This window comes from Apus apus, chromosome 1 (genome assembly GCF_020740795.1).
Source record: "Apus apus isolate bApuApu2 chromosome 1, bApuApu2.pri.cur, whole genome shotgun sequence".
Taxonomy (NCBI): Eukaryota; Metazoa; Chordata; class Aves; order Apodiformes; family Apodidae; genus Apus; species Apus apus.
The window spans coordinates 94,514,021-94,541,444 of NC_067282.1; the positions used below are offsets into that span (position 1 = coordinate 94,514,021).

The window sequence follows — 27,424 nt, forward strand, 5'->3', positions numbered from 1 at the left end:
GATCCTTTCTGAATTCTTAATAGCCTTACCAAGGGTCACAAATCACAACCTGAGATACATCAGCAGTAGAACTCAAACTACTGAACTGAAGATTGACATCCTCTTCAGCATATCAGGGATCAAGTATTAATCAAGTGTACGCAAGATTCAACTTTCTAGATCCTTTTCTTTGCCAGCTCAGTTTGACTTTCTTCTCTAAGAGACATAGGTGTAACAGACTCCTGGACTGCACTCCAATGTAATGCCTCCACCAAAGCTGCAAAGGACACTACGCTAGTCTCCCGAATCATTGACAAAAAGTGGTCTAATGCAGTACTCAACAGTTGTCCTGCATGAGGACAGAAAGAATACTAAAGAATTCACAGTCTTTAACACCTTTTACTTATTTTTTTTAATGCAACATATCCACTACTGCTGTGTTATTAGTAAGGCTGGGGGCCATGAAATTCTTTTCTGCTTATTGAATCTATAGCCTCAAAGCTATATTACATTTACCTTTCTTACATCTGTGTCACCAAGGGCTTTTTATTTGTGGAAATTTTTGCAGACAGCATACATTATTCCCAAGCAGAAGACACTCTCACTAGAATACTGCAGAATTTAAAGTTTTTTAGATAAAAAGGCTAAAAACATATATTTTCGCATCCTATTATTGATGTTTACCTGGTTCACATTTTGAATTAGCTCATAGTTATTATCACCTAAAAATCTCCCTTAAAAAAAAAACAAAACCACAAGCAATTGTGAAGTACCTTTTAATTCCAGCACCTGTGTCAAGATTGCATTGTCACCAGCGATTAAAAAGGAGAGAGCAAACTGAATATAGGCCATACGGACATCAGTTCTCCCCTAAAAAAGATAAAATAGAGATTGTACACAACTGCAAAATTAATCCTGCAACAACTGATTATCACTTTAAGTACTGCAAACAGGTAAATTAAACAACTTCTATAAATATGTTGCATATAGCCATACATACATATTTATAGGCATCCACAGTGTATTACTTTGAAAAACTTCTTGCATTAAGCAGATCAGTCTGTTAAAGTTAACATCAAAAATGAAGGTGTCCTATTTTGCACATTTTTTCAATTCTCAATACATGAGAGACACCATAAAAAAAGAAGAAAATATTAACAGTAGTTTCATGGAAAACCCTTGTACATGCATCACTAAATATCCTCAATTCTGCACCACTTGGCACACTGGTGAATTCACAAAAATACTCAAGAAAGGTAATGACAGCAGTGCTGCTGCAATTTATTACTATACAGGCTGCCAGAGCAGTGCCAACCTTGGGGACTCCTGCTGCTTGTTGCCATTTTTGAGGTGCAGTGCATTACACACACCCCTCAGCTCTCATAGCTGCTCTGGCAGCAACACAGGTCATGCACTTCAGAGTGGCTAAAAAAAAAAAAAAAAAAAGCTCTTAAAAAAGAGGCTAACTTGTCATAAAACTATAAATTTGGGCTCAGTAGAAGTAATGAAAGCTTCCTCTAGAAAGAGATCACAGGATATGAACACGATTTATAGTTTTTCAAAACCTACTGTGCAAAACTAAGTTGCATGTAAAAATGTGCTAAAGAAGATACTGAGTCTGGTAAACGTAAGGCAGAAGTAACTCATGAAAGGGTTGGAAGAAATATGAGAAATAAATGAAATTTCCTGTAAGCTTTGAGCCTGATATTTTTGTATTAAAATGTCACCTCCAATAGCCAGTTGTGACACAGTAATTTCACTGAAAGCCGAGCAAGAGTAACATCCTCAAACTGGTTCCTTGTACCTTACTCGCATTTCTAATAAACTTGTGACTAAAGGACTGCCTACATTTAAGTATTTTAATTTAAGGGGTAGAAATACTCCTGAAGAAACCTTCTGCAGTAAGGTCAAAGCCCATGAAATCTGACATTCCTAAAAAATGGATTAGATAAAGCGATCAAGTAGAAGGCAAAAAAACAAACACACACCTTGCTTCCTGAAAATGCCTTTTACAGTCCATTTGTCACCACAGATGGCACAAACCCAACACAAACGTACATGTTTATTTTGCAAGTCATCTTTAAAAACTAGAAGCAACCTATCAGCATTGAAAATAATACTGGACTTATTATACACCTACACTTGGAATTAAATATAAATATTGTGGTTCAGATCAACCCTGAATATTTTTAGTAAATGGAGAAGAGACAAAAAAAAAAGTTCCTTTTGGAAAAAGAGGAGTGACTCTTTCTACTGTCTCACATATTCCCCTAAAGGACTTCTGCCAAGAGATTGTTTAAAACTCCTGATTACATTTTCAAATGCAGTTACTGTGACTGTACCAGTACTGGGCAAAATCCCCTCTTCATCTCTACAACTCCAGAACCTCCATTTATTTCAGTGGGACTGAACTGCAATCCACGTATTGGAAAAACGACTGAGCTCTCCACAAACACATTACTGAACAGTTTTGAGAAATTTACCATGACTTTGACTCAGTTTTAAATATTAAAAGGGTAGCCCACAGAAACTATATATTTCACCACAGCTTATTAGAAACAGACAAGGCACTTGGATGTTCTGCAGTAAATTCTACAAAGCAGTGTAAAAACAAGATTATCCCGAGGAGCTCTGCACCCTGACAAGATGAGAAAGACAAGCACAGGATGGAAAACAAAGCAAGCTGTACCGCAAGGGTGCAGGTCACCCACTATGGAAGATACTCAGAAACATCCCCTGAGGATTTGCTATATAAGTAGATGGGAACCTCCTGCCCCATAGATCAGTTCTGCTGCCAATTAGAAACAATCAAGAAGCATTTCAGGCTGACAAAGGACAGGAAGGAAGGAGGTAAGTTCTTGCAAATGAAAATATGGCAAAGGAACTTGGGCAACAGCTCAGTTTTTTTAATACTTGGCAGAAGAAAACTGATGGACCCATGGCATCACAATTTATAGCACACAGCAGCTTGCTTTACCTTCTTACATCTTTTTTTCAATAATCCAGGCAGAAACTTATTATTGAAATCAAAATGGCTGTACACATCCCTTGCTGAATCTGGCCCCTGGGCCACCATTGCTGACAACAGGGTAAGGCACCCTCGGCTCATCCTAAAACAAAAGGCAGAGGAAAACCTGCAGGTTATTTCCAGGCTGACAAGTTATACAAACAACCAAATTAAGAAATTCAAATTTAAAGAAAGAATTTTTCCTGTAAAGGAAATTATCCCACTCCACCTCCAACATCCACCCAAGCCTTGGGAGTTTCAGGCATGAAGCAGCTCTGAGCCAGTCCCAACACAATCAAGACAGCTGTTAGAAAAGCATCCCCAGTCATGAAAAGCCCTTCCTGCAGTAGATGGGAGCTTTAGCTGAACACATAATGAACCCTTTTAATGACCATTACAACACAGACTTAGGTCAAACACACATTATTCCACTGTTCACAAAGAACTTGATCTTCTTTGTGAGCAGCCTATTTCTTCAAGCATGTTTCTTGGACAGAGTCCCCTGGTCCTGCAAATGCTTATGTGCTTTACTGTCACAAACAGGTTCATAGGAGCTACCACAATAAAATCCCTTTGCACATCAAAGAGGTAGCAGAGCAAAAGCAGAGCATATAGCATCAGAATAACATCACAGATCTGCAGCCTCCTCTATACAGGTTCTAGAAGGATTTCTCCAAAAGCTGTAATCTTGAAATGCTTAATAAAAATTGCAAATCTTGCATAGTTTCAAAATCTATTTTACAATACATCTATACACTCATATTTGGGATTCTATGTACAATTAAAATGCTTGTTGCAATATGATCAACTAAGTGGTGCAGGAAGTGTAGCTGTGTCCATGAACTGGAAAGCACAAAATACTTGTCTAATTCTGGCCTGTCCAAAGACCAAAAGACAAGTCATTGGCCTTGGGCAAGTCATTTGCAGTCTCCATTTTTTCTTCTTCTTTCCAGGTTTGATTCAAAATTTCTCTGGCACTTGGAACTCCTCTCACCCTGTCCACAGAGCATGAGAAAATGTTGTTTAGACTAGACTAGATAACCCATGAGTGCTTAAGTCAGCCTAACATGCCTTTAGATTTAAAAGACAGGAAGAGTTACAGAGGAAAAGCCAGACTGAAATAAATAAACCTACTATAAATATGGAAATCTGACTACAAAAAATACAGGGAAAGAAAACACTCATGAGCAGCTTTTTTTGCTATCACAATGTAGACTGCTCAGCCCCTGTGAACTACAGGAAAGCCCTGTCCACACAGAACATTTCACTTCACGAACCAAGTGGCACAATAATAGGAGTCAAGATACAATCCACTTTACATCTCACTAGGACAGGCACAACTCATGAAAACTACAGCCTCGGAAAACTATCATATAGCATTAAATTGTGTATTCTCTGAGAGCTTCCACCTTGCAAAGACTTCCATGTAAAATTAACAGTATCATTAAATAAAGGTGGGTTATTAGCAGTAAGTCCAGCTGAATTTTGCAACATCTTGTACACATGTGCAAGACCCCAGCTGCCCTTTGGTACCAATTCAGAGCAACTGATGCAGATTCTCTGCAACAGTACAGAGACTTACCTGAGATTTTCAGAATACAAAGCAGCATAGACCAATCTCATGTAGGAATGAATCAACTTTTTGACTATGTTCATTCCCACAACAGAAAAATGGGAGAGGTCGCTGGCTGTCCTCAGTAAAATGGCCTCTAGAGCTTGAAAGATTAATAGCATCTGTAAGATACAGAAATACATTAATATCTGCCAATATCAGGTATGGCTTGAAATTATTAGCTGAGCAAACACTAACAAGCACCGTTAAAAAAGAGTAATCCCACCACAAGAGGAAAGCTTCCACATATGAAATGCAAGCTAACGCCTCAGTTTTCTCCCATATTAATGCTTCCTCTTCTAAACGATTAGTTCTGAGAGTGCAAATTTTCACAGAAATCCTTATATGGATACTACAGGAAAGGCAAGAGATACAGGATGTCAGTCAAGCTGCTAAGCACGTGCAATTCAGTAGTAGGGAGGGACAACCCCTGCTGGAAGCCCCAGCCATCATGCTGACTCAAGGCCTGGGCAAATACACTGAATGTAAAAAAGAGTCCTTCCTCACAGGTGAATTGAGAGCTACAGGTGTGATTTGTGTGTGTCTGCACAACAGCTCCTGGGCATGCAAACACAGACTGCAGTGCAAATCTCAGCACAGGCTGATGGATCTCAAAGGTCCTTTCCCATCTGGAGGCCAAGGCCTAGGGCTAATGAACCAATGCTTTAAGAGACAACTGCCAGTAAGTGCACAATGAAACCTGCTGAAGGAAACCATCTGAGCTGCTCCAGTCTTGCAAATAACCCCTAGATTAATCTGTGGTCCACACCACACTGGGACTGTATTAATTACAAGCATTAGCCTTTATTAGCAAAAGGATCTTGAAGAAAGCATGTCACATTGTCATTACACAGACAAAAATTATCATCTAATGCAAAGACCAACACGTGGGCATTAAAAAAGAACACGATCCAACTTTACACCATAAGCTGATCTAAGCTATCCGCAGTGAAAAGACTTTTTTAAATTCTTTAGTTCTAATGTCATATTCCGATGAGGAAAAATTGTGTCCAGCTCAGGTAAGAAAAATAAGGTCAACTTCAACTAGAAATACTGAGGTATCAGGGAGATGTCTAGTGATTGACAATTACTTTCACCAATTTTTTTGCTTGCCTAACTGCTTCTGTTGACCCCTTTAGTTTTTAAATGGTCTTTTGACAACACTTGAAGAACTTTAACAGCTTGATTTTTTCAGGACTACTGGTTGTGTGTATCATTAAATACGGACCATCTTTGCACGGAAAACGACACTTCCCACTTGATCAGTGCTTCTGTCACTGTGACTTCCAGGAAAACAAAACAAAACAAAGCCCCATACCGAATTACCAGAGTTATTTACGTGGCAAACAATTTCTTCTTCGGTTCCTCTCCCAGCTGGGACACCCGCTGGCAGTCACTAAGCTATCCCGCCTACCACCAGCTTACTTGCGTTTCAGGCTTCCTTTCTCCGTCCAGAAGCTTGAATAGTTCAGCACACTCCATAGAAATTTTGACGTATCCCTCCACGACATCGTATATTTCAGGGGACGGCAGCGCCTTAGCAACCGAGACGAAAGTCTCCAGCCCTGCAAAGGCGAAGAGCTTCACCCGGGGAGCCCAGGCCTGGCGGCTGACACGCCGCCAGCCCCGTCCCCTGGGCCCGGGCTCCGGGACGGGCCGCCGGGGCAGGAGCAGCCACCCCCACCCCCATCCCCATCCCCATCCCCATCCCCATCCCCACGACGCCGCTGGGCTGACAGGACACCTGCGGGCCCTCCAGGGAGCCGCTCCAGCCCCTGCTGCCCCGGCAGAGCACGCTTCACCTCACGACCGCCCCGCCGGGCCGAGCACTCCCGACACGCCGGCCTCCCCCGCCCGGCCCGGCCCGGCCCGGCCCGGCCCGGCCCCTCACCCTTGGCAGCGCTGGCGGGGTCCCGCAGCAGCGCCTTGAAGCGAGCGCCGTTGAACTCCTCCTCCTCCTCCTCCCGCTCGCCGCAGGCTCGCTTGGCCGCCGGCGGGCCAGCCGCGGGCTCGCCGCGCCGCTTCCCCGCCATGGCGCCGCCCGTCCCGCCGGGGCCGCCCCGGAAGCAGCCGCCGCCGCCGCCGCGCCCCGGCAGGAAGCGGCCCCGGCCTCCTGCCGCCCGGCCCGGCCCGGCCCGGCCCGGCCCCGCCGCTGCCGCGGGCCGCCGGGGGGAGCGGGGCGCCCGGCCCGGCGAGCGGAGCAAGGCCGGGAGCCGCGCCTCTCCCGCCCGGCCGCTCGCCGTGTGTGCAGCCGGCAGTCCGCGCCGGGCACGGGGCAGCCTTTCCAGCTCGGCCCGCCACGCAGCCCCATCTTCTCCGTGGGATTTCCCGGCCCTCCTGCTCCTCCCGCCGCTGCCCCAGAGGTCGCGGCGGCTCGCGCGGAGCCCCCGGCCTCCCCTTCGGGCCTTTGTCAGCGCTGGAAAACGCCCCCGCGCCTGGGCGCGCCTTTCCGTCCCTGTCCCGCGTCCCGGGGGAGCCGTCCTTTCCCCAGGCTGCCCCGGGTGCCGCTCAGACACCCCCGTCCCGGCGGGGCCCTCCGTCCCCGGGGCAGCCAGCCACGGCCCTCGGTGCGGGTGCGTGCACAGAGCAGGAGCTGCGCCCTTCGCATCGAGCGAACCCCGGTCCGGCCGGCGGCACCAGCGCTGCCCCGGTTGGCAGCAAACGCTGGCAGCAGGGGTTGCACCTGTTCTTCCCTGCCCCTGCTCAGGAGGCCTTGGTCGCTCGTTGCGTGAGACGGGCAGTCACGCAGTCCGGACTCGTACCGCCGAGGCGGGGGGAAGTTTCTGGGGGCGGGGGGCTTGTAGAGCGGGTCTCCGGCACCCTGCTCTCCGTCGCTGCCCCCAGGGCCGAGCAGGGGTTTGTTGCTGCTGGCATCACGGTGTCACAGGCCTGCGGTGCTGAGCTGAGGAGGCAGAAACTTGGAGGTGGAAGGGAAGCGCGGCAGGTGCCGGGAAGCAGGAAGAGAAGCCAACTTCTTGAGGTCGTGGGGAAAAGGTAGAATGACTGTTGTTTGCAAAAGCAGAAGTGCTCGACTGATTTCCAATGAAAAGGCTGTGTTTCCATTACGTTTTCAAGTCTGCCTGGTTAAAAGCCTTAAGTAAACACTATGACAAACAAATAATGAGACACTGTGCGAGGTACCGGTCGTCTGTCAGCCTGCAACACGTTACTCAGGGTGGCCAGAGACACTCTTCTAGAATTAAACTGAAAACAGAGGTTTTGCTTTCCATAAATGTTCTTCCAGGAGAAGCCCAGCAGTACAGAGGAATGAAGAAAGTCTTGTTCAAACAAACTGTTAGGTATGAAACGCTAACAGTTGAAACAGTAGTGGAAGGTGAAGGAAATTGTCATGTTGGCAAGAGAAAATGAAAATCAAGTTGGAGATCTAACCAAAATTGATTTCCCTATTTACAAGTAATAAATAAAAGTAATATTAGTGTTTTCATGTTTTTCCTGTTACGAGGCTTTGTTAAAACTGTTAGAACAAAACGTTGTTTAAAAAAAAGGTGATCCAGAAGAGGGCAATATTAACAGCCATTCTAAGATTTAGAATGGACAAATATTTTAGTGTTGGTGGAAGACGCAGTGATAGTTTGCAAATGGATGGTCGACTGAAATAGAAGAGAGAAAGTGTAGTTAGAAGGCACAAAAGAGTAAAATGAAAGGAGTGCATGGGACTGGGAAAAAAGTGAAGTGTGAGAGAAAATATTAAGTGCTGAATACTAGGTAAAAGAACTTTTAAAAAGTAACTTAGACAAACAAGACTAAAATGCATCTTAGTGCTGCTGGTTACACCATACTCCAAACTCTGCTCTTAATTTATTGTATTTCCAGAAATTTTATATTTTTTTTAGCTGTTTTATGTGGAATTCACCATAGTACAACAATTTCTATGGAAAGACACAGACTCTTCAGTCCTCCCATAAAACATTATTGATAGGTTGTTCTGGATGATGGGAATCCTTCATTTCAACCTTACAGTTTTCTTGAAAATGAATTTAAGCTGTTCAGATACACGAGTACATTGCCATTCCAGAAACTGGAGGGATGGCATCACATGGAAAGTAAATAATATTCTCAAGGGGAAATTGTTTTGGGTTTGAGGGGATGAAAAGGAAGGCTAGAGCTTGTAGAACTGAAAAAAACTTGATTTAACACAGCTTTTAAAAGGCTCAAAGCACCCATACTGATGTCTTCCAGATAAGTCATAGCTGTCAGACTTGCAAGCCTGACCACTGTCATCACACCAAAATCTAATATAAAAATATCGCTGTAGAATGCTAGTAAAAATACTTTAATTTCAACTTTAAATTCAATGATTCTTCCCCCTTGCTGCCTGAGTAGCTGTCATGGGTTTCATTGAGGATGGTGAGGAAGACCCTTAGTTTCACTTCAAGCCAGATGACTTCCATGTCCTTGTCTTAGTGCACATTGAAGCCCATGTCCTTTTCCTTGTTATACGTATAAGTCTGTTTTTTTGGGCAGGCCCAATCGAAGAATGAGACATCAAGCTCAGACAAAGTTCATCTGCCCTGTTGTGCTGACATGTTTAACAGATGTGGGCAGTGAATGAGACAGTTACTGATCTCTGAGCTGCCTCGTTTTCAGTAAATTGAAATGTACTTCTGTGATTCTTGCCAGATGAACATACAATCACATGCAACATACACGTTGCCCCTTTGGCATTTGCTAGTCTGAAAAGGGTTTCTCAGTCCTTTGCATGGATCTTAGCTCTTACCCCAGTTCAGCAAACAGTTCCAGATATAAAATTAACTGTGCCAAGTGACCCTCTCCTGCCTCAGCCATAACACAACCTCTGAAGCCTTTACTGGCTTGAACAGCATCTAGAGGAGTAACAAGCCCCAGCCCTCCAGTCCTGCCTGATTTGCCCTTGCCTCCCAAACTTGATTATTTCTAGCTCTAGGATCTTCTGCCAGGCAATCCAGAAGATAAAATCTGTTTTGGTAGGTTAGGTCAGTTCTCACCCACTAGCTTCATCAAGGTCTATCTCCTGTTTCAGCCATGAACACTCCTATCCTGATCACCCAGGCCCTATCTCCATCCTTTAGCCATAGCTCCGCCACACTTGCTGTGCCAGCCCTCGAGCTTAACTATGGATGTGAACTTGCAGAATTTCCTGGCCATGGCCTGGTCACCATTACTAAACTCAGCCTGATCTCCTGGCCCACAACCTCACACTACAGATGAGAGACTGTCCCTACGAATAGGACTGCTGAGAGACCTGTACCTAAACAGAGCTATACAGCCTGTGCTAATCCCAGGTCAGACTTGGCCTTTAAAACCGCTGATGTTTGGTGTAGCAGAGCCCCTGTCAGTTACAGTACCACTGCACCACTGCTGCTCTCAGTGGTGGTATCATATGCATACCTAACTTGAGAGACCTTGAGGCCTGATTTTCCAAGGCTTCCGGGAAAGCCACTGCTTTTTCAGTGTTTTGACATTGATTCTGTGGGTTCAAAAAGCTGCTGTCTGGAGTTTCAAGTTACAAAATCATTAGTCATTTTGGAAAATCTTAGCCTAAATACATATTAAGGGAGAAATAGTGACAACAACCAGCCAAACGACAGGCTCATAAACCCGTAATAAAGCACTTTCACAAGTAAACAGGCTGATTTCCAAGACTGTGGTCCACCCAGCAGCTCTGTCCTAATGTCCTTCCTGTTTTTCTTCTTTCACCTAAGGTCTTTTTTTTTTCTTGTTTCCAGCAGTAAGCTGTGTGAGATGGGGCATGCCTGTTACTTCATGTCTATACAGGTGCCCAGGTGTACTGCTAGAAAAAATAATCTCTGTACAGGAGAGGTGCCAGTAAGACTGGCAGCATTCAGGAGGATGAGGAGCAGTGACCTTTCTTCTGTGTGGGATGAGGAAGCTGGTCTGAGTTTTCATTCAGATAGAATGAAACATGAGTCAATTTGTTTTGCAAACTTTGATGTTACATCTTCCCACTTTTTTGGTGAAGGCGTCAGAGTCTTTATGATGTCCTGGTTAGTTCTGCCAAGACCTGACTATGCAGTAGGCAGTTTAAGACCACAAATGTCAAAACTTACCAGCTAACTTTGCTGTCTCTGGGGTGAGTAAAAAAAAAACAAACAACAAACAAGGCAGAAATAGCCAAATTTTCCCTCCTTCTAGACCTGCTGAGTGAAATACTGTACTCTGTACTCATTCAAACTTCTGCTTATGTGCATGAGAATGTTTCCTACCTACAGCTTGCAGACTTGGTCCTCTGAAGTTCAAATTACTGCACACTTGAAGATCTTGTTAGAACTTAAAACCTGTAGCACCCCGTGAGAACTTACAGCATCCAAAACACATTTAGATTGAAAAAATAAAGAGAGTCTACTCTACCACTATTTTCTTTCTTGTATCCATAGAAATAGGGGTTGAGTTGGGAAAAATGTGCTATGTTATTTTAAATAATCGCCATATAGTGATTACTGTAAAGTATGTGCTTTTTTTTAACCAGTCTGACACTTATTTCCATAGAAACAGAGAGCGGATAGCAGCCTGTTTGTTTGAACTGTCTTGTAGATTTCATCTGTGTCAGAATGCAGGAATATAAAGTATTTTAAAATGTGGGAAAAGCCTACAGATTTGCATTTAGAGTTTTTTTCCTAACAAAACAAAAGAAACAAAAAAAAAAAAGCAAAGAGAACATTAATTAACTTCTTGGAAATGCTATTCTGGGAGAAGAGGATGAAAATTACATATATCAGCTCCAAATAAATTTACTGAGGAGGAAAGAGGAAGAAAGCAGAAGGAGGTATAGTGAGAAAATGTGTGTGAAAACTTATTTCTGAGATTATATATTTCCTATAATTTTAATTACTGTGATATAGATCTTCTGTGATTTTTTTACTAACAGAAAATTTTAGGACATGTAACTCAACTGTCTTCTATGATTTCACATTGCTTGTTTATTTCCTAACTGACAGCACTGATTTTAGTCAAATTTCCATACACTAAGCCATGATAAAAGTTTCAAATTGGCTGATGTTTGGTTGAAGTTCAGAGAAAAAATAATAATATGGAGAAAAAAATAAATGAAGAGCTCAGATTTTGGCTTTGCTCTTGCAACATTTCCATTCAACAGCAGAGCTCCTGCATTTTTGACACTGTGAAATTATTTATTTTGTCCCCAGGTTCAAAAGAGAGACGCTTTTTGAAGCAGACATGGTATCTAGCCAGGATTCTAACTTACTTTTTTTGGGGGGTGGGGGGGAAATGGATCTCACTCCTGTTGCTCATAAGAAAAGGCCAAGGCTGAGAGATTCTGTAATTCTACGTGCTGAACATGTCTGGATTAGTTGTATTGTCTTCCAACTACTGAGCACTGCCAGCTTGTAGAAACTTCTTTCAAGGCTATGGCAAAGATATATATTCTGCACATCAGGATAAATAATACTTTCTGCCTACCTACCTTTGTGTTTTACACTGCTGTCTCCAACTATTTAAGCACTGCTCATAGGAAACTGCAGGTATTACCAAAACCAGATTTTAAATTAATGTTGAATAGCAAAGTATTCAGGGGTGGAAAAAAATAAATAAAAAATAAAAATGTTTAGTGTTATTTTACTGAAAACTTGTCTTCAATTTCTGTTGGCTGTAATGTCCACAACTTGCTCTCCTCCATAGGAAGGCTTGCCTAAAAGGCAGATATCTACATACAGGAGCACCCAGCTGTCTCTTGTGTAGTTTTTCAGCCCTCACTGCTTCACCTCCCTGGAGGTCACCTACAACATTTTTAACATCTCCTTGTTCAGTCATTCCACTTGAAAACTGCCTTTACCTTTGGGTTATACCTGCACAGTGCCAAAAGCATACCAGGCTCATTCCTGCATAACTAGATGGTATTTTTCGTACAACACCACAGGACTAGGAAAAGCAATCTCATTGGAAAGTGAAGATTCATAAGTTCTGATTAGGCAAATAGCCTGCAGGATCTTCTGATTCAAAGCCTTTCAAGCTTGGGCACTGGATAGTATTTCTCAGAGATTTTTGACTATTTATGTGTTCTTTTGCTTTGATTGTGTACTTGTCACAGATGCAGTGTCTGCTCAGAGTCACACAGAGCAGACTGAGTTAACATCCTTGACACCTACGTTCCAGGGATTAGTGAGCAATTCAGAGAGGAGGAGGAGAAACACTCCCTGTTAGAGCTATAGCAGGTGCCCTGAATATATCTCTCTCTTGTCTGGATAAGGAGTGAGGGTCTGGCATCCTGAAGTCATAGGTCATCTGACTGCACTCACTTGAAGTTATGGTGGATATGTAGTCGTGGTAGACATGGCAGGTATGAAGTTAGGGTAGACAAGTAAGTTCACCGTTAGTCCATCTAAGCACCTTCCCAGGAGATTCAGGTATGGCTCCCAAGTGCTTTGTTTTATGGAAAGACAAAAAACTGTGCTACTTAGGACATTCCCCAGGCATTCATTTCTGCCTTCATTGGAACCAACCTGTTCAGGAAGTGCCAGATTCAATGACCAGGTATGGCAAGATGAAGGGAAAAGATGAGAGGAGTAGGCAGGAGACTCCTGCAAGTCTCCTTCCAGTGCCACAGTTGGAAGGCACAGGGTAACAGCTTCAGCTCAGAGGCAAACACTGTCCTTATCTGAAACAGCCAGAAGGAAGAGCTTCACACACCTGGCAGAGCTACTGTTCCCTCTTCCCGTCCCTGTTTGCTGTTGCAGATGCTTCAGAGCTATTCCATTTTATCCTGTTATTTCGGCATCTTTGATCCCATTTATCTGAGTTCAGTAAGACTTGATGGAATGTCCCTGACCTCAGGCAGGTTCGTTTGAAACCTGGTTTGCTCTTATTTCCCAAGACTAAGGAAGCATGACTATAGTGTATGTGTTATCCAGTTGTCATTCTGTGTGTGAAGGGGGAGAGTGTGAGGGAAGAAAATGGATTCAGATTCAAACATGAAGTTCAAGAGGGTCAGAGTTCAGTGTAACCTCCAGAAAGAGGTGCCAAAGTTTGGAAATTCAAATCTGGATGCAATCCAACTTCAGTTGGAGCAGGAGAAGAGGAACGGATTTAACAGAATTCATTTGGTTCCGTCATCACCTACTCCCTCCTGTTTTTTTCAGGAGGAGGGAGATCAGTGTGAACATGTATGCCAGGATGTAAACAGCTAAATGTTCTTGCCTAGCCACTTTATACCCAAGCACAACCCCAAGGCAGAAGAAGTTTCCATGCCCCATTTCCAGTGTTGCTTCTTGGCTCTCTTTCCCGAGGGGAGCTCTTACAGGAACTAGGAAATTAGTGTCCTGATTTATCCTCTTTATTCCCTCATACCTTAAAAGGAGCTCCAAATTACATTAGAAGGTGGCTTAGCAGGTTGTAACGACAATTTGTTTGAACTTCCCACTGGTTTACTTTTCAGTCTTACAAAAGATTTCAGGGAACAACGTGAACTCTCTCAAAGTAACTTCAAGACGTTTTCTCACTTCGCAATGAGTGCTTTAAGCAAGCCTACCCACTTCAGACTCAGCCGTGCTGAACTACATGGGATCTTAAAGCTAAGGGCTGCGATAAGGTATTGTCAGGCAACAACATGAGGAAACATTTTTATTTTGCAACATGGAAGAGTCGGGGCCATTTCTTAACACAGACGTTTGCGTACTGAAATCCCTCATCCAGGGATCCTGCCAGGCAAAGCTGTCAGCTGGGTTTGCCCCGGAGACCTGTGAGCCAGTGTATAAAGACAGGAGCTGTGCTGGGGCAGTAGACTTGGCATGTGGGGCACGGAGGTCTGGAGGGAAAGCAGGGAAGTCGCACTGCGGGGGACTGAGAGTGATGGGGAGCACCTTGCCTCTGTCTTAGGAAAAATAAAAGCAGGGAAATGTCACATGAGTGGGGGGGGGGGGGGGGGGGGTGTAAGTCCGTGACAGTCCTCCAACCATGGCCAAGCAGGAATGAGGGGGGTGAAATAAGTTAAAATTAAAGCCCTTCGCACGGGGTGTGAAGGCAAAATCGTGCCTCTTGGCCAAGAGGGAGGTGCCGGGACCTCGAACTGCCCGGAGAGGGGTGGAGAGAGCCGGGGGAGGGCGGGCGAGGTGCAGCCGGGTCTGAGTCAGCCCGGCCCGCACGATGTGCGCTGAGGGCAGTGCCAGGCACCGCGCCGCCGGGAAGCCTCTTCCCTTCCCCACCGCCCTCTCGGGCTCCCCTGCGGCGGCCACGCGCCTCCTGGGACCCCGCTCGGCCGGGACCCCCCTCCCGTCGCGGCGGGGGGCGGCTGCGCTGCCGCTTCGGCCTCGGGCAGGGCTGCTCCGCCCTCCTCCTCCTCCTCCTCCTCCCGCGCCCCGCTGCCCGCCCGGTCCCGGGGCAGCCCCTCGGCGGAGGGTGTCCGGTGGGCCGGGGGTGGCCGTGCCGCCAGCGCGGGCCGGCTCCATCATGTGAGGCGGCGGGTCTGCCCCGCTGCCTCCCCCCCGCCCCGAGCTGCCCTCTCCCGCACCATGAGGGAAGGGGATGCGGGGCAGCACCCACGCCGGAGACAGGTAGAGCCCGGGCGGCTCCTGCGCCTCCTCTCCGGCGTGATCCTGGTGTGCAGCGCGGAGGTCGCGGCGCTCGCCGACTTCTCAGGTACGGGACGTGCCCGCCGAGAGGGCCGAGACGGGCTGGCGGTCAGCGGGGACGCGGTGCCCGGCGCGGGGGGCTGAGGGGCGCGGCGTCAGGGCGCGGCGTGCCGGCTAGAGGGGCTCGGGGGAGGAGGACACCCTCCGGGCAGGGGTCTGGCGGGGCTCCCGCCTGCAAGCCCCCCTGAAGCGCCTCAGGAGGGAGCCGCCCGACCCCGTCTCCCCCTGGCAGGCGCGGGCGGGAGGTGCCGGCGCCCTCCGTCGCTCCCCCGGCCCTGTGGCGGACCCCGCCCGGTACGGCTGGGAAAGCTGCGTAAGCGACCGGGGAACGGCCGGTACGTGGTGTCCGGGGGCCGGGATGCCGGCCTGTACCCAGGGGAGCGCCGACGGGTTTCGATGTGCCGTAGCTGCGCCATCGTGTGAAGGGAGGGGAGCGAGGAGGAGAGAGGGTTCACAGGGCGGCCGCAGGGACCGGGCGGGGAGGGACGGGCGGGCTCCGGCTGCCGGTGTCTTCTCAGCTGCGCAGTGGAAAAACCGTGCGTGAAGCGGCCGGGGCCTGACCCAAAGTGCGTGGAAGTCCCTGGAAGGGTTCCACTTTCTCCTGGAGGCTGGGAGCCGGGCCCTGGCTGAGCCGTCCTTAGCCGCGGTAGCGAGCGAGCGCTGCGCTTCTCTGGGCCGGGCGAGCGTTTCGGCAGGCAGCGCTGGGACGGCGAGAGCCGCTGCCGGGAGAGCAGAGCGGCACCCGCTGCCACCCAGAAATCATCGCAGCGCAAGGGTTTTGTCAGCGCAGAGTGAATCGGCTACAGAGACTGGAAAGATGTCCTTGTTTCCAGGAGAACCAAGAAGCAGCCTTTCTTTTCTGTTGGAGGAAACAGCCGTCTTGTCACTTTTCCTGTGGTCCACGCTGTCGCAAAGTTACTCAGAGGAACAGTTCCGCTCCTTTCTTAATTTCCCAGTAAGCAGAGCATATTCCTGGCAGTTGCGAACTGAAGGAGCTGCCTCTAGGGCAAAAAGCAAACCTTACCCTTAATGAACAGAGCAGAACTTTCCAAAAGCTGGCCGAGCGCACCAGAACGAAGTTAGTATATCATTAATAGTCCACATGTGGTGTTTTGCACATCAGTATCATTCGTGTTAATACAAAATGGTGGTAATGGTTCTGTAGAAGCTTATTTTCTCAGTAACAGCAAAATGTAGCTTGTGATTTTTTTTATTGTGTCCAACTCTGAAAGCCTGGACATTTCTAAACAAGGAACTAGCAAATATAAGGATGAGAATTGTATCGTTGGATATACTACGTTTCTCCTGTTAGCTTCCTTTCATGTGTAAAACCTTTTAAATGCTGGCTATCTCATTCTTTGGTGTTTTTTTGGCTTAACTGCTGGCTCATGTTAGTTTTGGAATCACATGGTAGTTCTCCACAATAAAATAAAATAAAAGTTCAAATTTTCCCTTTCATATAGCTGCTCAGTTAAAAAATATCCCTCTGGTTTATCTGGGAAAGTTCCTCTCACAAAAGTCCATTCACTTTTTAAATGAAGTTATTTAGATAAGGTTATGCAAGATACATTTCAGAAGTACAGCTGTATTCAGTATTCATTGTGAACTGAACTTTCCAAATAGGTAGAATGACCAAAGATTTCTGCCTCACCCCAGAAATCAGTATTAAAAATGTCATGCAGACAATTCAGTAAATAAGATGTAGAAAAGAAATTCAGGTTCCAAAATTCTTGCCAAACTGGGATGTTTCCAGGCCTCAACAAATTCTGCTTACATTTTCTTTTTACTTTTAACATGGAGATGTAATCCAGAATGAGAGAAAGGACAAAAAATGTTACTGGAACCTATTAAAAAAAGGTACCCAGAGCACACAGAGATTTTTTTAGCTACTTCAAAAGTAGATGCTTTGACAGGAACTGGCAAATGTAAGATCTGTGCAGTGCCATCCCCAGTCTGTTTAGTACCTGCTAAAGAACTGCAACAAGTTCTGTAAGAGCAACCTGAAGCTGAGCTTCTAAAATTGCTGAATTTCCTTATTTGCTGCCTCCTGCAGCAGGACCAATGACTTTATTTTCATAAGCTCTGTCGAATTTACATAAGAACAAATTACCTTGTTTAAAGGGGCAGTACCAGGTAGCTGCCAAGGTGCAGGCAGGTCCTGGGGGATTGTCCCAAGGGATGAGGAGTGGGGATTTGGCTCCCCTGGCTTTACCTCTTCTGAAAAGAGTCAGGTGTAACCCTGAGGGTAAAACTTCCAGGCAGCAGGTTACAGGTTTCCTCACACAGCCCATATCATTGCAAAAGGAACTAAGATCTGCACCTTGAATGTGTTCTGCACTATTTGATCCACTACTGGGAATTTAGGAGTGCCCAGGTAATTGGAAGGCCAGTTAGGCCAGTTGCTTCAACTTCTCCTCCCTTTCACAGATTTGAGGCTTTTATACTCAGATTATCAGGTGCATACTTTTTTGGTTCATTGCCTTTTCTGCTCTGTGGGGTTTCCAGCATTGGATCTCTACCTCAGCAACTCAAACTGTTTCTCCTTTTCTTCACCCCATTCACCCTGCCCCATTCTCTCATTCCAACAGGTTTCTCCAATCACTTCCCAGACTGTTGTCAGATTGCAACAACTGCATATGTAGTCTTTGCTGTTCTCTTTGGATGTATTTAATTGTGCTAGCAATTCTAACCTGCCCAGAGTCCATTTGTTAATCACAAGACCTAGCTGCTTGCTTGTAACAAGGCAAAAATTACTTCTCTTGGGATTTATTTGATGTTCTGGAAATGAGAGCAGGGAATAGTGTATGTGGATAGTGAAAGGGTTTTGGTTTTGGATTGGTTATATGTTCTTTTGGTGTTTTGTTTTTATGTTTAATTTGTATTTATTTCCCCATTTGGAAAACAGAAGCAGTGGAACTTCTGCAGTATTTATTCCTCCCTCTTAATAAGAGAGAGACTGGTAGCTCTGGCTGCAAATAGAATCTCTTCATTCAGTTATTACAGGTCAATTGCCATTGTGGTCTTGTTGTTACTCTTGCCCTTAGAGGTTATACAGCTGCAGGTTCTTGTTCTCATGTGTTTCTCAGTGCAGCTTTTAACTATGAGAAGGTTTTTTGTTTGTGGGTGTTGGAGTTTTTTTGGTGACATTTCTTTACTGTGCACTAGCATTTTATGAACTGGTATGTGAATTGGTATTTTCTAGGCATGAAAATGTTCTGAAGCAAGACTTCAGCAGCAGAATTCTAGTTCAAAGTCTGTGAGCAGGACCTAGTATCAATAAGCAAAATTAGTTTATCCTTTTAAGTAACAAGAGGTATTTGAGGCAAATGGAAGCTGATACTTAAAGTTCTGTATAATCTGTTCTTCTCTAGCAGTTAAGTGGCAACAAAGAACATTGCATTGGTTATTTAAAGTGGAGGTTTGCCCCAAGGTTTGCAGTCCTCTATGTGATTAACTTTCTACAGTGGAATCCAAACATGTATGTCCAAATTTGAAAGTGAAGACTGAAGGTTTGGAAGAAGAGAAGGTGTGTTCCACAGTTGTTTCATAGAATCAGAGAATGGTTAAGATTGGAAGGGACCTTAAAGATCATCAGGTTCCAACCTCCCTGATATGAGCAGGGACACCTCACACTAGACCAGGCTGCACAAACCTCATCCAACTCGGCCTCAAACACCTTCGGGAAGAGGACATCAACAACCTCCCTAAGCAACCTATTTCAGCAGCTTACTACCCTCATGGTGAAGAATTTCTTCCTTATGTCTAACCTAAATCTACCCTCTTTCAGTTTAAAACCATTACCCCTTGCCCTACCACTACCCTCTCTGGTGAAAAGCCCTTCCCCAGCTTTCCTGTAGCCCCTTCAGGTACTGGAAGGCCCCTATGAGGTCTCCCAGGAGCCTTCTCTTCTCCAGGCTGAACAACCCCAACTCCCTCAGCCTGTCTTCATAGCAGAGGTGCTCCAGGCCTTTGATCATCTTGGTGGCCCTTCTCTGGACCCTCTCCAACAGCTCCATGTCTTTCCTGTGCTGAGGGCTCCAGAGCTGAACACAGTGCTCCAGGTGCAGCCTCACAGGAGCAGAGCAGAGGGGCAGAATCACCTCCCTGGCCCTGCTGGCCACACTGCTTTTGATGCAGCCCAGGATGCAGTTGGCTCTCAGCACACACTGGCAGCTCATGTTCAGCTTCTCCTACCACCCCCAAGTCCCTTTCCTCAGGACTGCATTCTGACCTAAGGAGTGCTTTCTTAGATCTTCCTGCATATTGGCTTGATCCTAAAGCTAGAGAATTTTCTTTCCCTCGTGCCTACTCCTCAAAAAACATCTAAAATACCTTTACACCAGTATATTTATTCATGCCCACAGTTCCGTTCCTACCTGACAAAGTTCTGTCCTTGTATTGTTTTTCTCACTGAGTACTTGCAGCTTTCACATTTCAAATCAGGTCCCAGTCCAGGAGACTGAATTCTGCTGTGAATTTTGCTAATTCTCCAGTCTCTGGGAGCCAAAATCCTAAATCCTCTGGGCTCCCAGGAGACTGTCAGAAGTGTAGGGACACATTTTTCAAGAAATCAAGGCCACATGGCAGCTGTTTCCTCATAGATTCTCTGTGTTCAAGGACTGATTTCCAGAACAGGCAAAATAAGGAGCTGGCAAGACCAGCAAACTTATCGGTGCTTTAGAAAGCCCACTGCTACCACTGCTGCTGAGGAAGGGTTGGTTTACTGGGAATGGTGGCAGCTGCTCAGGAGCATGCTCCCTTGTCTCATCCCCCTGCCATGGGGGATGCCTTGCTGGCATTGGATAAAGTGCTGGGCTCTCCCCTTGCCTCTCTGTCCTAGCCCTGCTCCTTCTCCTACCTTTTCCATGTCTGTGGCCAAAGTTAACTGTCCTCTTATTCTTGTGGAAACAAATTCCTTCTCACAAGAAACACTGAGGACATTCATCCACTTTTTTTTTTTTTAATATTTACTTGTGGGTGTTTTGCATCCTTTGTTTCACTTCCTTTTCTTTTTTTTTTTTTCCATGCTTCTTTGATCTTAGGCTTTAAGCTTGAACTCACCTCCTTTACTTAACTTCATCAGTCAATCTCCCTTTCTTTACCTTCGTCCCAGCCAGGTTTTCTAGGCAGCTTTCAAGAAACGTGGCTGTAACCGAAGATCAAAAATGTAGTAACTGTGTGATTGCATAACTGGGCTGAAGAATGGCTTTCTGGATGTGAACAGAAAAAAATAGCCTGCTGCCTAGGTAGAACCTTTTAATCTTTGTCTGCTGGTGTCAACTTTTCTTTCTTTTTCCGGAACAGTTCAGACAGAACAGGGCATTGCTTTAACTCCATAGACATCGTCTTCTGATCCAATAATAGAAAACAAATGGGTCTAATGAAAAAGCAAACGAGTTCACCCAAGAAATATAATCTGATCCTGTGGCCTTTCTGCATTAAAAGTTTTCATTAAGTTCTGTGGCATTCACCCATCCCAGATTCCCCCAGGCAAAAGGAAAGCAAACAATGCTTTAAAATGCTTTGTTTGTAATAATGTGGCAAGATCAATCACGACCAACCACAATGATGCAGAGGGTTTTTTTGTTGTTTTTATGTTGGTCAGATAAAAACCTGTATACATTTTCTTGAGTTGGTTCTGTTGACTCACTGTGGCAAATGGAGCTTGTCCTTCCACCAGGATATTTAAAGAGGTGCTAAAAGGAGTGATGTCAATGATGCATTTTCTTGACACTGCCTTGTAAATGTCAAAGGCAAATCTTGTTTGTTTTGTTTAAAGAAAAACACTTCATTTTAGAAACATGTTTCATTTCAGTAATATGGGGGTTAAAGTTTGGTTTAAAGTGTCTCAAAGTGGAGTGGGTTTGGATCTGGCATTTGTTCTGTGGAACAAAGAGGTGTGTGTCAGAAGCAAGATTTTAGTTTAGATCGTGGTGCTGAGATCCAGGGGTTTGTTTCAGGCCTGTCTTTGCAGTTCTCGCTACTTTCCTGAGGAAGAGTAGCTTATGAAATCCCATTTTATATGTGCATTTTACCTAATCTTTTTTGTTAAATCCACTAATCAGATTTAATTATCCTTGTTAGAGATTTAAAAGCTTTGGTCCTGTTAAGTCCCTACACATTTTGTGAGCATAAGCAGCTAGGCCCTACTAGCATCCCAAAGGAAGGATGCTGCTCCAGAAGCTCCCCCAAAATGAGTTAAAGTGTAGCATGACGTTCCTACCTCTACAGCAGATGTTGGGAAACTCAGGTATGACACACAAACCTGTAGGAAACCTGACTTCCTGAGCTTCACTGCTGGGAGATCAACATGTTTGAGTCTGTCTTGCAGATTCCTACAGCTTTGGGGCAGGAGCTCTCTTTGTTCACACCGTGCAGATTGCTGGCACCTGACACATTGTATGTTATTTTTATTCAAAATAAATAGCCGGGATTAGCTCCCCTCTCCCTTTGCAGTCCATCTGCTGCCGAAACCCATCCCGGTAAGACAGAGCTTCCAGACAGTCTCAGCTTTATTAGAGAAAAGGGTTACAGACTTGTTCCAAATAAATACTCAGATTTTGATGGAAGCATCCCCAGACAGAGAAAGCACTGTCTGACCAGTCACCAGTTATCAGAATTCTGTCATCTGCCAACCATAATCTACAATTAAAAATTGAAATATTTTTATATATTACCAAACACAGAGAAAATAGTGTCCTAAAGAGAGCTGAAGAGCAGAAGGAGGCATGGTTGTGCCTTATTTGTTCGGCATTGGTGAGTCATATCATCTGAATTTCTATGCATTTTAGGAGTTTTGTTTCAAAGGTCTATTGTGTGGCTTCTGGCAACAAATTAAATACCAGTGATGTTTGGCTCTTAATTTAGAATTAATTTTAAAACATCACTCATAATGTAAGACCCAGTTGAAAGCCTATGGAGGTCACTGGAAGGATTCCCAGGGATTTCACTGGGCTCTGGATGAGGGTCTCAACCCACAAATATCTGTTTATTTTTCTTCATTGTATTTATACTTGGAAGACAAGCATTAATTTTTCAGAATAATTTTGCAATTTCAGACTTTTCATTTCGTCAAGCTAGAATTGAGTTGGGCATAACGAAATGTTGTAATTAAAATAATCCGGCTTGGAGGATAAGGTGGGGTGGGTTTGTGTTTTTTTGTTGCTGTTTGTCTGACTTGGACTTGCTGTACTACAAGCCATCAACTCTGCAGATCTATGAGCTGCCAGAGGATGGACTTAGTGATTCAGTAGGCACATTCCCTTCCCTCTAACTTATCTGATTTTTTGAGTGCCACATATAAATGGGAATACAAAAAATGCAGAGTTTTAGTCAGAGTTCTGTTTGCAAAATGAAACATGTATTTTGTTTTCTGAGCAGCTGGCAGTGAACAGCCCCTTCCTCTCAAGTTTGCATGAAGGTTCAAGTTCATAAATCCAAGTTTTCAAAGAAATATTTTCCTCTAGGCCCTGGGGTTCTCCTGCTTGCAGTCTTTGAGAAGATCATAACTTTGCTGTCTCTTCGACATAATGATTCACTCACTCTGTCTCCAGAAGCAGTTGCCACCTGCTGAGCCTTCTCTTGTTACTTCTTGTTAATGGCAGTAGAGGAGGCTACTCTGTCTCCATTCAAAAGGAGGATTTCTTGGCAAGGGCAGAAAAAAACCTCACAGTCTCCCTTAAGAGGGAGTTGTGCCTCTTGTCAGCATCTTAGCATAGGAGGGACAAAATCTTCCTTTTCTACTGTAGTAGTTCCATATTAAGTCCCAGGACGAGTATTTGCACCTATGACTTCATGGAATAGCTGAGAGAAGTATAACATACTGCAGCCTGGAGTTTACTATGGACCAAAATCTTTGGGGATCAGTAGTCAATTGCCTCTTCCTAACACATGAAGAGAAGAAGGAATTAAAAAGAGAAAGTGAGTGAGAAGAAGGAAATGCATAGGGATCTGTCAGATTCCCTCAGAAAGCCATTGGGTTACAACAAAAATAAGCATCACTCCTAGAAGATGACACAAGGGAATATGAAACTGTAGATCTGAAGGAAACAGGGAACAGCTGTGAGGGGTTATGAGAGTGTGGCTAGACATCTGGTCTGCGAGTGCAGGATTCATGGATTTTCCCACTCTGAAAAAATTTAGTACACACAACTGTTAAGTCTGAGCTGAGTGGTATGGATATGAAGAGGTTTTGTGGTTCCTGGAGAAATTATGCCCATTTGGTAGACCATTTGGAGGTCTACACCTTCTTCATGGTGTCTTGGTTCTGTATTTCCAAAAAGAGCTCATGGCTTGGCTTCTTGCATGTGCTGCTACTCACTGAATAAACTCTGTTCCCATTCTAGAGTTTGAGTGTGTTTTTACAGTGAATTATCTGGAGGTTACACGGGTCTCTTTGCTGGCTTAAGTAGAACTGAGCTCTTGCTTAATTTGACCCTCAGATTTAGCAGACAGTGAGAGTTAGGTTCAATGAGGTGGTTATGATCCAAGCTATGATCCATGAGGTACGACTAGGAGGAAAAAAATTAAACCGGACAGTTCCTTAGAAAAGCACACACGTTGATAAAGCAGTTAATAGAAAACCTGACTGATGCCTGCTTTGATTTAAAAGCATTCTAACTTAAGCATTTTCTTACTGAAGGCTTAATCCTTCATCTGTTAAGGCCAGTGAAAACAAATTGCTCCATTAGCAGTCTGATTAGGTCTCCAGTATTTGTACAGTGTCTCTTCAGCAACCAGTTTACTTTTGGCATTAGTAAGGGACCGAGTTGGAAGTGATGGTTCTTATTTTGACCTGTCAGCTCAGGATTCAGTTTTTGTGAAACTTGTCGGAAATTTTATTTGAGGCCTGTACTCCTGAGGTTTCAAGCTGGGCATTGAGCCTAAAAGTTGTTAAGGAATGGCAGATGGACAGATATCACAATATTACAAGTCTCATCTCCTTTAGAAATGGTCAAGTGAAAATTCTCAAGTTCTGATTCTAAGAAAAGCATCAGCTTTGGGTGCTCTGAAACCACACTAGGCATTTGGAAATGGAAAAGTTTCCTGTGGTCACTAGCTTATCAGTGAAACTAGTGCCACTAATTTTTGAAAGTGAGCATCTATCTCCATGTTAAAAAGGCTTAGATATTATAAAAAAACCCCAGTGATTATGCAAAAATTCTTTTCCTTGAGTGGCAAACCAGCTTTTCATGCTATGTGCTGTGGTATAAGCAGATGGATCAAGTTAGTAGGACAGCAGTCACTGGTAAAGAATATGAGTCTTGAGAGGAATAGTGGAAAAAGACACACGGAAAAAGCAAGCAATGGAGGGAAATTAAGCTGAATTAGTGGCTATGCAAGAAAGGATGTATTAAGCAATTATGTGTTTTTTGTGTATCTGGTGAGTGAAGCTGTTGTGCTCGTTTCTGAACAGCAAATAAAATAAACAGTACTTCTGCCTAAGGGTATTTTTCATTGACAGAAGACAGCAATACTGAGTCTTGCTAAAATGACTCGAATGGTGTGCTTACAGGGCACTTGGATGAACAAGAATAAAATGATGGGGCAAGAAACACAGAGTTATGAATTTTAGAAATGGTGTCTATCTTTGATGACATTTTGCCTGCTGTCACCATTACTAATTCTAAGTAAGAGCTACCACAGAAAGAACCTGCAGACAACTGAGGGAAGAGACTAACAAGCATTATGGGAGGCAGAGCCCTGCTCCTGTGAATGGAGCCAAATAGGCACTGTCAGATCCATAGAGAGCACAGCTCTGAAAGTGATGATGATTATGCACAAACCCTCCGCAGCGTGGTGTGTGACAGAGCTGCCCCTAAAGACCAGTGGAGGGTATGGCAGAGGGGAAGGGAGAGGAGAGTTAGGGGTTAATTTCTCTTCAATTCATTCAGCGGAGAAAATATTGCTGGAGAAGTACTTCAGCTAGATCCCAAATATCAATAAATATCAGAGTGATGCTTCTAATGGTTTTTGTAGTAGTTCATCAACAATTCTGTTATCACCGCATGAGATCTCTTCCTTCAAACTTGCCAATCTTGCTTGTGTATTTTTAATGCTTGTTGGCACAATTCTTCATGAGGCTGTGGGAGCTGATGTAGATTTACCGAATGGATAAGCCCTTTGGGACTCCCACAACAATATGTGTGCTATTCCAATCTATTTTGATCTAAAATGGATTTATATGTCTATAAAATGGGCTAGCAAATTGCTGTGCTAATTAAGGTAGATTGAGCAATGCACAGGAACTAATATTACTACATCTGAATATAAAGGCCTGATTCTGAGAATCCTCATCGTCTGTGTGCTCCTCAGCTTCAGCCTCTAAAAATATTACCTTGCAAAGCTGCTCTCTTGCCAAAAAGACATTACATCAGTCAGCGCTGAGATTGCATTTAATATGTGCTAGGCATTCAACTCGCAGCTTGAAATGCTCTTCTCCTTGATGCTTCCATATGGTAAGGTTCATGCCAGTGCAGTGAGGCTGGACAAAATATACTAATTTCTTTAGACTCATGCTGACAACTGAAAAAGTGCCTTAAAGTCGTGTTAGTGTCTTCCACCCGAAAGAATGAATCCAGCAAGTTAGAGTACCCTGCACTGGCTTGTGCCACATGCAGGAGGTGTAACACATCTCTCAGCTGACCATTTTCAGGCTTTTTGGCAATCATAATTCTTTAAATTGAAGCTTTCTGAGTCACCAGTTTTCAGTGTTTTTAAAAGCAAAATAAATAAATAAATTAAAAATTCTGGATTTTCATCCCGTTGGGTTCTAACAGTTACTACCACTATTGCTATTCAGAGCAATAATAATGCTGAGTATAAAACTTGTAACATTTTAAAAGCTCTCTTTCACACAAAGAGGCATCTATTTACAACCTTTACTGCCTTAGGCCAGTTATTTTTGTCTGTCATGGTCCTTACAGTTTATCAGTCCATTGCAACAAGAAGTGATCAGTAAGGCTTAGAGCTTTGTTCAGCTGCTCAGACTCAGTGTTTTGTGTGTTTTTCTGGTGCTATGTTTTTTTAGTTGAAGTTCTTTGTTGACAGAGTGGATGCTGTGACTAATTTGGCTAATTCTGGAAGAAAGGATTACGCCTGGATTCTGCATTGGTGTTTTGAGTCTCAGTAAAAATTTACAATGAATGAGTAGTCTGGGTTATGCAGACAGTTGGGTGGGATGATACCTTCTGGCCTTCCAATCAATGGGATCTGTTTATTGCCATATGATTCAGGCTTAACTTCTGAGCCAGCCTGTAACATCTTGTAGATGATTTTGTATGCAGAGCACCCCATACATTGCTTATGAATGTCTGTCTTGGATAAATGGGAAAGTTCCTAGTGAGGCTTTCACACAGAGGCATAGAGATGTTCCTGGGACACTGCAGTATTGCCAAGTTTTTTAATTCAGACAATTCTTTTGATAGCTGAAATTTTCTTCAAAGTCTCATATTGTTTTAAAGAAGATTCAAATTTATTATTTTGAAAAAAAGAAAGAGGAAATCCTCATTGCAGAGTAACTCTTGAAAAAGTGACTGCTATTGCTAAGCATGCATGCACACACACACACACACCCAACCTAACACCTAACAACCCTGAAAACAAAGAGAAAAGAACATTAGTTTTAAAACCTTCAGTTATTGAAGGTTCTTTTATGCTCAGGAAAATAAATGTCATAATTCACAAGTCTTACAGTTGCTCAGTCCAGATATGAACACAGCCATGACCTGACTCCATCCGTGCTGGGACAAGCCGTGGTTGTGCTCCAGCCCTCCCTGTGCCTTGCCTTCCAGAGGAGCTAGTAAGTACTTCCCTAGCAAGCAGGGGACCAGGACTTAGAAGTGTGCTGTGGTCCAAGCACAGCCTCTATCTCCTGTATTAGATATTCTAAAAAAATTCCCCAAATTAAAAAAAAAATTCATGGTGTTCACAACTGACATATTTATTAACTAAACAAACACAAAACAAGAGTTTCTGAACAACAAATAATGCCCTGAAGTGCCTGTAGCCCGGGCGATGTGCTGGATTGGTGCCTGAATGTGACACAATCCTGCTGCCTAATTTGGAGGGTGACACGACCCCACTGTCTATTTTGGATGACCTGATTTAATTGTGCTAGTTGAGAGAAATGCAGAAAAGGAAGCACGCCTCAGAAAGAGTGACAGACCCATTCAGCTGTTACAATGCCCTCTCCCCTGGTAATCACAGCTGTTATTAATTGCAGAG

At 44.3% G+C, this 27,424-nt stretch overlaps 2 protein-coding genes across 8 annotated transcripts in view; one reads left to right on the forward strand and one right to left on the reverse strand.

Annotated features, from left to right (window-relative positions):
* The window catches only part of URB1 (URB1 ribosome biogenesis homolog), a 54,679-nt gene extending 48,036 nt beyond the window's left edge, over positions 1-6,643 (reverse strand). For 2 of the 3 annotated variants that reach the window (XM_051608994.1, XM_051608993.1), the window contains exons 1-5: positions 6,490-6,643; positions 6,024-6,163; positions 4,569-4,720; positions 2,957-3,089; positions 753-849 (exon numbers count right to left, since the gene is read on the reverse strand). In XM_051608994.1, the coding sequence (XP_051464954.1) occupies positions 753-849; positions 2,957-3,089; positions 4,569-4,720; positions 6,024-6,163; positions 6,490-6,631 (664 nt within the window). In that variant the 5' untranslated portion in view covers positions 6,632-6,643. Of the gene's footprint in view, positions 1-752; positions 850-2,956; positions 3,090-4,568; positions 4,721-5,924; positions 5,980-6,023; positions 6,164-6,489 lie in introns of those variants that run through there. The other variant, XM_051608995.1, reaches the window with a different exon arrangement.
* An 8,331-nt stretch (positions 6,644-14,974) lies between these two features.
* EVA1C (eva-1 homolog C) overlaps positions 14,975-27,424 on the forward strand; it is a 40,275-nt gene continuing 27,825 nt past the window's right edge. For 4 of the 5 annotated variants that reach the window (XM_051640071.1, XM_051640079.1, XM_051640085.1 and 1 more), the window contains exon 1: positions 14,975-15,206. In XM_051640071.1, coding sequence (XP_051496031.1) covers positions 15,080-15,206 — 127 coding nt within the window. In that variant the 5' untranslated portion in view covers positions 14,975-15,079. Of the gene's footprint in view, positions 15,207-21,937; positions 21,956-27,424 lie in introns of those variants that run through there. The other variant, XM_051640101.1, reaches the window with a different exon arrangement.